Source organism: Ornithodoros turicata, chromosome 3, assembly GCF_037126465.1.
Source record: "Ornithodoros turicata isolate Travis chromosome 3, ASM3712646v1, whole genome shotgun sequence".
In the NCBI taxonomy this organism is placed as follows: Eukaryota; Metazoa; Arthropoda; class Arachnida; order Ixodida; family Argasidae; genus Ornithodoros; species Ornithodoros turicata.
Genome location: NC_088203.1, coordinates 72,778,993 through 72,789,825, shown reverse-complemented (window position 1 = coordinate 72,789,825; position 10,833 = coordinate 72,778,993). Strand labels below are relative to the sequence as shown.

Sequence of the window (10,833 nt, the reverse complement as noted above, 5' to 3'; positions counted from 1 at the left end):
AGAGCTGTGCGATTCTTTCTCTGGTTAGGAGGGCGCCTGTTCTGGTTTGGAATACCAAGCTGCTTTGGTGGTCACCTCTGTAGTAGTTGTATGGGGCAGGTTCTTCTTTATATTTATTATAGAGGGTCATGCTTTGTTTTTGTTTGAACGTTGTCTCCAGCAGTGTTGTTCAATTGCTTTCATTTCCTTGTTGACTTGTCTGTACCATTCTCGTGCGTTTTTCTTCTTGTGTCGTGTCGTTCCCCTACTGTACTTGGAGTCTATCTTACTCATACGTTTGATCCAGTTTGTTTTTGTGCCCCTAAAACGTACGTGCTGGAAGACTCGTTTTAAGGGCCTGTTTTATGCTAGGTGGGTTATTCGCCCCAGGTAGCGTGTTTTTGATCGGGCCTCCCTATATTCGAAACTGGACCACGCCAGTTCGCCCTCAATGGCTGCATTTGCTGTAGCAAGGTTTCCTCCTAGGATCCATTTTCCTATTTCTTTCTGGTGGCGTTCCAGAGTTTTGATAGTACTGTTGCTGTAGCACAGTGCTTCGTTGGCATAGGTAGCGTTTGGGACAGCTACCGTCTTCCATAGTAGTCTCCCTACCACGTACGGATTGTAGGAGTGGCGGGCCAAGTGCCACACTTGTCCTTTCCTTTTGTTTGATGTCGTTACGACTATCCTTTCGTGAGCCTCTAGGTAGTCTTTTTGTTCCTCCAGGAGTATGCCGAGGTATCGATAATGGTTGGTACGGGCGACGTCGAAGTTTTGGAGCGAGAAGATTTGGTTTGGAGTGCAGTTGGTTTCCCCAAATTTCATCCATTGTGTTTTTGTCTGCTGAATTTCATTCCACTGGGTTCCGCAATTTTAGTGCAGACGTCGAGTAGGTGTTGCATGTCGCCGGGTGTTCGCGCAATCAGCAGGATGTCGTCCGCAAACGCAAGCGCGGGTATATGCGTTTCTGATCGCCTCCCTGATGTGTCGACGGTGCTTAGCTTTATGCCCTTGTCACTCTGTTCTAGTTCTTTGAGTAAGTCGTTCAAGAATATGTTAAATAATGTCGGCGACATGGGGCACCCTTGTTTGAGTCCCACGGATTGCTTCACTTTCTCTGACTTAGTTTTCGAGAAGGTATGTGCTATAGCAGTTTGAGTACATATTTTGTGCGTACTTCATGCGGTACGGCGTCGTAAGCCTTTTCCAGATCGAGGAAAGCCACGTATAGTTCTTGTCCTGATTGTAAACTCAGTTCTATCAGTTGAGTGATTATAAAGAGGTTGTCACTGCCGCTTCTGTCTTCTCGGAAGCCGTTCTGTGCTTCGGTCAGATGCTGGTCATATGTCTTTGTTATCCTGTCGTTGATGATGGTGGAAAATAATTTCGCGATGTTGCTTTGTAGAGTTATGGGTCTATATGACTTAAGGTCATCTTTTGGTTTACCCTGGTCTTTATATAACAATCTAACCGAGCTGTGGTTCCATTCTTCAGGAATTTCTTTGCTCTCTAGTATATTATTGAAGATTCTTCTTAGATTTTCTTTGCTGCGAGGCCCTAGTACTTTTAGGAATTCGTTTGGTATTCCATCTGGACCTGTTGCTTTGCCTTTCTTGAGTTTGTTTAGATGTTTTGTAAGTTCCTCCTCTTCTATCGCTCTTAGAATATCTTCTTGTTCACTGTGGGACAGCTTGTTTTCGTGGGGTTTAAGGGTGCAAGGCTTTGATGCGCACGTTCGTTTCCGTAATTCTTCTTGTTGTTGATTAAAATATCGCGTCATATGTTTCTCGATGTCATCTTTCCGTATTAGTTTTTCTCTGTTCCCTCCTTGATTATCGCGCAGTGCGATTTCAGACGTCTTTGCTTTCTTTGGCGTAGTCATACTTTCAATATACTTCCAGAACTTTTGGCCATTTTGCCGTCCCGACTCGCGTACCTCCTCTTCTATCCTTCTGTAGTATTGCTCTAATTTCTGGCTTATTAGTCTTTTGGTTTTCATCTGTTGGATTTCGTAGGCCGCTTTCTCCTCTTTGCACTCTGTCTTGTTCTTGACTGCTTTCCGCAGTGCGCGGCATAGCTTCTTCCTCTCACGAATCGCGTCCAGTATCTCTTGATCACACCACGGCTTCTCCTTACGTCCTCTCCTTCGTCTTCCCTTTGTTTTGCCTACTGTAGTCATTGCCGTACTTTCCATCAGTTGTGTGAAGGTCTTATAGTCGAGTATTCCCTTAGTTTCGAGAGCCTCCTCGAGTTCTGTAGCAAACTTGTGTAGGTTCTCCTCGTTTCCTGTTTTCCATCTCGGTTCTTGTCTTCCTGGTGTCTAGTTAGTTAGTCCATTAGTTTTTTTTTTTGGTACTTTAATAGTTACCTTGATTCTGTTATGGTCGCTTGTGCTGCTGTATTGCTTCTCTTCGTCTATATGTACATTTTGTATGGTATACGGATAGTGTTGCCAACGCGCGCAGGCTAGTGCGTAGTCGATGCTGGTTTCTTGGTGTCCTTTGCTCCACGTCACACTGCCAACGCACCTTTCGTGTAGGTTTAATATTTCTAGGTCGTGTCTTTTCACTATAGATCGTAGGTGTTGCGACTTGCTTTCTTTTCCACCGAGTTCCAGGATGTGACAATTGAAATCGCCCTGTAACATTATGGGAATTTCGGGAAGTTTTTGTTTCATTTGCGCTATATCCTCTACGATGCAATCACAGATAGTCTGGTTCCATGTTTCTGTGCTACCAGCAACCAGGATCGCTCGAGTCACGGAGATGACAGTGTTGCCGGGTCAGATTTGGTTTTTTTCCTCGTTTTCACTACCTGGGTAAATTTACCTCGTGTGCGCTCCTTCCGGTCTCTACCCCCATGGTTGGCAGACGAGCTGCTGGACATTTCCGACGGGCGTTCGCCTCTCACACTTTTAACTCTTTTTCACTCATGTCCACATATTTTCTTGATTTCTCCCCTGTTCCTTCACGGCATTTTTTTGCCATAAAACGTGATATTCAATCAACGACAGTATTTTATTCAGGAAGTAAGAACCGCTGCCATTGAAATGAAGCTGAACCATTGTGCACCAACAGGGAGTAAGACGCAAAGCGTTCGAATAGACCTCTACCAGAGAAGCGTCATCATGACATTGGTAGACAGACTGAAACCGAAACAAATCGGAAGGAGAGGGCTGGGTTCCATGAACGGGCACATGTTCACTGCCTCCCATATAAAGAAAAGTGGGACCGAGGGTATCTTAATCCCCTCAAGACCGTGGCTTTCGGACACGACCTTGTTCACCTCCAGCTTCGAGTGTAGTTCAATTCTTCCAAATTTTGGCGCTGTCGAACACTATGACGTCATTTGCTTATACAAACATTGTTGGACATAAACGTAAACGATCTAAGCGTGTTTCGCTCCTCCGCAGGCAACTCAAGGTCTAACTCAACTGCTCACGCGCCCTGCACCTGCGTAATGCTATTTTGTGTCCGAAGTAACTTGGAAGTGACTCGTTCTTTTTTTAAGTAACTCAGTAACTGCGAGTTACATTTCAGGCTGAAGAACTTCGTTATTAACTTAGTTACAGTTTGCACGCGCTAACTTAACTTGTAACGAGTTCTTTTTGACGGGTAACTTCCCAATCTATGGTCTCGGGTAGAGGTCTAATCTGCGATATTTGTGCATCTGTTTATTGAATTACTTCGCAAGGTGCATTTTAATAGCAGGATAATCACTTGATTTAAAAAAAAAATTGTTGTGCTTTCAGTGCTTTCCGAGTTCTTTTCCGGGACCATCGGAATCCCCTCAAGACCTTGGCTTCCCTGCGCGACCTTGTTCGCCCCTAGCTTCGAGCATAGTTTAATTCTACCAAATTGGTGGCGCTGTATAACACTGTGACGTCATTTTTTACAAACAGGTGAGGTCTATTCCTAAAAGTCGTATGCTGAGCATACGAGGAAGCGAGGTTGTAGTCGCTATAGTGCAGTCTTCTTACTCTTAGCGAAAGGTGTGTTACAGTGTTGGGTTCGTTTCACAAGGGACTTGGATTTCCAATGCACAGGGTATTACGTGCCATATAATTTGGCGCACATCTCTACATCCCCAGTTTTTTCACGTTCGCTGAGCGATTTGCTTTCGCATGTGTTATGTTCTGCCAGCAGATCTGTTTTTTTTTTGTTTTTTTTTCGTGAACAAGGTGGGTGGCGTTCGTTATACAACCAGTATGCTAGCTTTGGGCTGGAAGGTGCTGCAGTATTTTGTTCGCAGAGTAAGATGATATACACAAACAACACACATTGATGGCAATTTCTATTTTCAATATAGACGCGCTACTTTCATTTCGCGCACGACTAGTATACATATGTGTATTCCCTTGTGAGTGGCCTACAATTTGAGATAAAGATTAAGCTTGTGCACAAGAGGAAAAAAGAACAAAGAAGAGTAAATTCTAGATTTTTTTAATTCTTTGCCTGAGAGGTTTGATATCACTAGATGTCTATCTTCATTAAAGGGACAGTCTGAACAGCAGATGCGAAGTAAATAGGCCTTATCAGATGATTCCTTACATCGTTCCGAGCAACCGTGCAAAATATTTCGTTTATATATATTCGGCTCCGAGAATTTATAATGGCCTTTTAAAGTTGTATCTTTTGCCCCCGACTGAAAGCCGCACTTTGAACAGTCGTGACGCCAGGAGCGTTCTCTTCCGGCCTTTGCGGCGTCTGCTCGTCTCCCCTCGGCGGGCTGTGTGTTGTGTTTTGTGCGTTGCTGGTACCCTCACTACGCATGTCATTCCTGCTTTGTGCTGGTTATTGCAAATGTGGTGGTGTTGTTGAGCGATGAGCCATAGGTGTTGCTTAGTGCATCGCTAGAACAAGAACGAAAACACAATGTGAGTGTCGTTTTTCGGGTTTGCGGATACCAAACCCCTAAAACACTTGCGGACTGCCACAACACTCCTAAAACAGAGTTTTAGAGAACACCGTTCTCGCGGACGAAGTTTTGGTTTTGGTTCCAACAAGGTTGTGTGTCTGTGGACTACATTCTTAAAAAAAAGGTGTACTTTAACTCCTTTCCTTGCCACATATATAACACCCTTTTGGAGAGTACAATTACGTTCAAAAGGGTGTCTCCTCACTCCCTAAAGGGAGTAGCAAACACCTTTCTCCCTGCTCTCTCCAATAGGGAGAAAGGTGCTATGCTACTCCCTTGAGGGAGTGAGGAGACACCCTTTTGAGTGTAATTGTACTCCCCAAAAGGGTGTTATATATGTGGCAAGGAAAGGCGTTAAAGTACACCCTTTTTTTTAAGAATGTAGTCCACAAACACACAACCTTGTTGGAACCAAAACCAAAACTTCATACGCGAGGACGGTGTTCTCTAAAACGTGCCCGATAATATCTGAAATGTAGTTCGATGAAACGAGCCTTTCGTTCGCTGAGACGCAATTTGCTATGTTGTAAGCTCTTTTCTAAAATGGTATTCTCTAAAACCGTGCTCGCTAAACTGTAAGTAGGGGAACCCTTGGCACCAGAGCGCTCAACGAGCTGCAGACAGAGATCGTTTCACGGGTCAAAGCAACGGTGTCTGCGAGTTGGCACGTACCGACTAGAGGTGTGCGCCGTGGGCATTTTTTTCGGCGGCAGCGTAGAGCAGGTTGAAGGCCCGGCGGCGGCGGCGGCGTCACGCCGATGCTGTCATATCGGCGTGCGCCCCGTGGGCTGTCAATATGTTCTCTTCTCCAACGGGGACGCACGAACACCTCAGAGCGGGGGTATTTTCTCCATCATAGACACCGCGACGGTGGCAGTATTTGCTGTACGTACCTTGCACCAAACAAGTGCGTCAGCACTGGATAGTATTATGAAAGAAAGCCGAACACACAAAGGAACATTAGGAGAAGTAAAGCACTTCAAGAAGGTCGTGGCACAAGAACTTCGACTGGGCGCGTTAAGTGCGTGTTAAGCGCTGGAGAGAACAACATAGCTAGATAATCAGAACGACGAGCCATCCATTTAGTGGCAACTACACATAACAGTTATAGCGAGTGCCGAACGTTCAAAGGACGGCGACGCGTGAAAGCTCTGTCCACTGATCCAGTGGCTCTTTTTGGGAAACCATATAAATATGCGAACGTTAGCAAACGATATGACATAAGGCGCACCCACAACGTCATTGAACAGTATTTTTGCAGAGGCTGTAGTTATCATGAATAAATACTGTAAAATCAATTAATTTCGCAGCCCTAAATTTTCGCGAATCGAGTAGGGATATATTCGCAACAACTAAATTTCGCCCTCTCCTCGAGTTCCTCGAATTTTCTCGATTCGCAAAATTCGCGAAAATTAAGGCCTCCCGAAATTAAAGTGTTTTACAGTATAAACTTGTCCAGAACGAGTGGGTTGAGTCTGCCATGCTTCGCGCGCATTATAAGCCCCGCCATTCCGCGATTGAAAACACCCTCTCTGACTGGGTGCTTTTCGCCGGCACACACAAAATGCACTATCTGCTACGCACCTTTCGAGCGCAGAAAGAGCGACGGGCAATCCACGTGAGAAGACTAAGTGCTTTGTGTAGTAGCCGATAGGAGGCCTATCGGCATGACGTCACATACACTGCGTGGCGTATCTGTATATATCGGCATGCGTGCCGTTGCCTTGTGGCATTAAACCAGTTTCCACCTAGCTTGCACTGTGTCTCCCTGCCCGGCTACTACAAATGGCGACGAAGATGGTGAAACGAGACTACGACGGTTAGGGAGGCGGATCCCGGAACCAACAGACGCTGGAGTAGGCTGGCATGGCTAAGATGTGGGAATTTGACGCCTTCATTAACGAAGGAGACGAAGACTTCGCTTCGTACGTGGAAAGATTTGGGCACTATTGCAAGGTAGCCAACGTGCAAGACGAAGAACTTAAGAAGTCAGCCTTCATCACTGCCATAGGGAAGAAAGCGCACAAGACGCTCAAAGATTTGCTTCTACCGTCAAAGCCGGAAGAGAAGTCATTCAAGGATTTGGTAAAGGTACTGAGCGAACACTACGGGCCTACAAGCCAAGTCATTGCGGAGCGCTTCAAATTTAACCGGCGCTACCAAGGGGAAGGGGAGTCCGTCGCAGTTTTTGCAGTCGCGCTGAAGCACATGGCTGCGAAATGCGAGTTCGGCCAGTTTCTCGACGACGCGTTGCGGGACCGGTTCGTCGCGGGACTGCGGAACCCAGCCATCCAGACAGGATTGCTAAAGAAAAAGGAGCGGACGTTCGAGACGGCGTGTGAGTTCGCCAAGAGCGTCGAATTGGCCGAGCGAGAGTCTAGGGGCTTCCGACCAGTTGCTGGAACAGACGCCGAAGTCCATGCGATCAAAAAGACAAGCAGGAAGCCTGTTTCGGGGAGTGAAACGAGAACAGCCAAGAACAAATGTTATCGGTGCGGCGAAGAACATGACGCAAATTCGTGTCGCTATCGAAAGACAAGATGTTATCACTGCAAGCGCACGGGGCATCTGTCTCGCGTGTGCAGATCTAGGCACACAACGGCCAACGCGGTTCATAACGTGGACGACGAACAGCCTGATAGCGAGCTGTTGTTATACAGCGTGTACCACGTCGGGACAACGAAGCGACCGTATGAAGTGGAAGTGCGGCTTGAAGGTATGACTGTGAAAATGCAAGTTGATACAGGCGCAGCTGTTTCGCTCCTGTCAGAAAGCCTGTTCAAGCTGCTAAAACAACCGCCGTCGCTTGCGCAGTGCGCAATGAAGCTCAAAACGTACGGCGGAACGCCGCTTGAAGTCATAGGCCAGGGCCAAGTCGCTGTGGAATATAACGGACAACGGAAGGTTCTGCAAATCATCGTGGTACCCGGAGACAAGCCAGCGTTGCTTGGGCGCGACTGGATTGAGAGCCTCGGGGTCGACTTGAACAGCATTCACGAGGTCCACACCGAGCTAGCTCCGGACAGCCTCGTTAGAAGGTATGCAAGCGTTTGCAAGCGACTGGGCCACACCGATAGTAGCCGTACAGAAGCCAGGCAACAAAGTGCGGCTTTGCGGAGATTATAAAGTGACTGTAAACCCCTGCATCAAGAGTGATCATTACCCCTTGCCCACGGTCGAGGACTTGTTCACTGTTTTGGCTGGCGGGAAGGTGTTTACCGTTCTTGATCTCTCCGCAGCGTATCAGCAAATTGAGTTGCACCCGGACTCACGTCCCTTGTTGACCATTAATACTCACATGGGATTGTACCAGTATGTCCGAATGCCATACGGAATTTCGAGCGCACCTGCAGTGTTCCAAGCCATTATGGACGAGCTTCTGAAGGGACTACCTGGGGTGGTCTGCTACCTCGACGATGTTCTCATCATGGGAGCGACCTACGCCGAATGTCGGGTCCGAGTGGAGGCAGTTCTGCAGCGGTTCATGGAACACGGTGTAAAAGTAAGGCAAGAAAAATGCAAGTTTTTCATGAAGTCTGTAAAATATCTGGGCCACATCATAGATGAGCAAGGCGTCCACCCATGCCCTAAAAAGGTACAGGCCATAAAGGAAGCACCTTCACCACGAAACGTGAGTGAGCTAAAGGCTTACTTGGGAATGTTAACTTTTTATTCAAAGTTCATGCCAAACATGTCCTCCAAGTTGAAGCCCTTGTATGAGTTGCTCCAGAAAGATAAAAAATGGAAATGGTCTGCGCAAGCAGAATTGGCATTCGAAGAAAGCAAGAAATTGCTTACACAGGACAGTGTGCTAACTTTCTACGACCCAAGGAAGCCGCTAGGACTAGTGTGCGATGCGTCCCCTTATGGGGTAGGAGCAGTTTTATTTCATGTCATCAACGGCGAAGAAAAGCCAATTGCGTATGCGTCACGCACGCTGAGTAAAGCCGAAAGCGGTTACGCCCACATCGAAAAAGAAGCGCTAGCTGTTGTATTCGGAGTAAAACGGTTCCATAAGTTTTTGTATGGGCGAGAGTTTACAATTTATTCCGATCATCTTCCCCTAGCAGGGCTTCTTGGTCAAACAAAACCAATTCCTCAAATGGCAGCTGCGAGAATGCAACGATGGATGCTAATGCTGCTTGCTTATCGTTATAAGTGGGTCGACAGAAAAGGAGAGCAAGTGGCAAACGCTGACGCGTTATCAAGATTACCCCTTCGAAATGAAGGAGACAAAAGTGACTATGTGCATTTCTTTTCGGCAGTGCAAGCAGCACCGTTATCAGCAGACAAGATACGGGAAGAAACGCAAAGGGATGCGGTCTTGTCAAAGGTACTCTTTTTTGTTATGAATGGTTGGCCTGCGAAATCGTCGGACGCCAACATGGCACCATTTTTTGTGCGGAAAGATGAACTGTCGGTAGACTGCGGTTGCGTCACATGGGGAAACAGAGTTGTCATCCCAAAAGCACTACAAGCGGAAGTATTGCAACTTTTGCACGAAGGACACCCAGGCGTGACGCGCATGAAAATGTTATCGAGAAGCCACGTTTGGTGGCCTAAGTTAACCACGTGCATTGAGGAAGCCGTAAAAGGCTGTTCAACCTGCCAGCTTACTCAGAACGCAGCACCTAAAATACAGGGGTCATCGTGGGGTTGGCCAACCAGACGTTGGCAGAGGGTTCATTTGGACTTTGCATACTACAAGAACGAATGGTTTTTGGTTCTTGTTGACGCCTACTCCAAATGGGTGGACGTCCAATACATGAAGTCAACCACAGCGGCAAACACTGTGGAAACACTACGCACGGTTTTTGCAGCTTTCGGACTTCCGGAGAAAATTGTGACGGACAATGGTCCTCAATTTGTGTCTGACGAATTTTCAAATTTCCTCAGAACGAACGCTGTGCAGCATACGAGGACACCGCCGTACCACCCAGCCTCAAATGGAGCAGCGGAAAGACTTGTCCAGACAGTCAAACGAAGTCTCCTACGCCAATTTCGGGATGAGGAGAGCACAGGAGTGACTCGGACGATTCGACATCGACTGGATCAGTTTCTCTTCGTATACCGTAACACACCGTGTCCAACAACTGGTAAGACGCCAGCCGAACTTTTTCTGTCCTGGAAGCCACGCACGAGGCTGAGCATCTTGCACCCCGAATTAGCAAAGCGGACGGAAAGAGGTGTTACTCAAGGGCAAAGCCGCCCAAACGGAACTTCATGGAGGGAGTTCGAAGCGGGCGATAGCGTTCGAGTAAGAGGGACCAGACCGGGTGATCCAAAATGGTTAGAAGGCACTGTCGTGCGGCGCGTCAGCTTGTCTACATACATAGTCAAGGTTCAAAGCCAAGAGAGGTTTGTCCATGTGGACGACATTACTTCACACGCATTTGCTATTCCTGCGCCCAGAACGATCCGGATTCCAGAGGAGACCAGTACACAGCAACCGCCTGACCCGGCTTTGGCAGTCCAGCCTCAAGTAGAAGACGAAACAGGGACCCCATTGGCAACGCCTGTGTCTACTGAAGATGAAGTCGCCACGGAAAACAACGCTCCGGTACCGCAACTACGACGAAGCTCGAGAACACGAAAGCAACCCGAACGTTATGGCTTTGAAACAAAATAAAAAGGGAAGGAATGTAGTAGCCGATAGGAGGCCTATCGGCATGACGTCACATACACTGCGTGGCGTATCTGTATATATCGGCATGCGTGCCGTTGCCTTGTGGCATTAAACCAGTTTCCACCTAGCTTGCACTGTGTCTCCCTGCCCGGCTACTACACTTTGGAGCGATCGAGCTGATTGGTGTAGGCGCTAATCTGTTGGCCAGAGAGATCGCTTTCCAATCCAGATAAGGCGAAGCTCGCGTCATTTCTGCGCTCGGAAATTGCGTACTTCTTGTTTCGGCTCATTTGCATAGCGACATTCAGCGT

General features: G+C 47.4%; 3 protein-coding genes across 3 annotated transcripts; 2 read left to right on the top strand and 1 right to left on the bottom strand.

Moving 5' to 3' along the window:
- Positions 1-1,123: 1,123 nt before the first annotated feature.
- LOC135389635 (uncharacterized) lies at positions 1,124-2,158 on the bottom strand. The gene has a single exon (XM_064619670.1). It carries the CDS (start codon positions 2,156-2,158, stop codon positions 1,124-1,126), a length of 1,035 nt encoding a protein of 344 aa, XP_064475740.1.
- A 4,438-nt stretch (positions 2,159-6,596) lies between these two features.
- LOC135389634 (uncharacterized) lies at positions 6,597-8,022 on the top strand. The gene has a single exon (XM_064619669.1). The coding sequence runs from the start codon at positions 6,763-6,765 to the stop codon at positions 8,020-8,022; it is 1,260 nt and encodes a 419-aa protein (XP_064475739.1). The 5' UTR covers positions 6,597-6,762.
- Positions 8,023-9,279: 1,257 nt separating this feature from the next.
- On the top strand, positions 9,280-10,612 carry LOC135387316 (uncharacterized protein K02A2.6-like). The gene has a single exon (XM_064616565.1). The coding sequence runs from the start codon at positions 9,281-9,283 to the stop codon at positions 10,523-10,525; it is 1,245 nt and encodes a 414-aa protein (XP_064472635.1). The 5' UTR covers position 9,280; the 3' UTR covers positions 10,526-10,612.
- Positions 10,613-10,833: the final 221 nt, after the last annotated feature.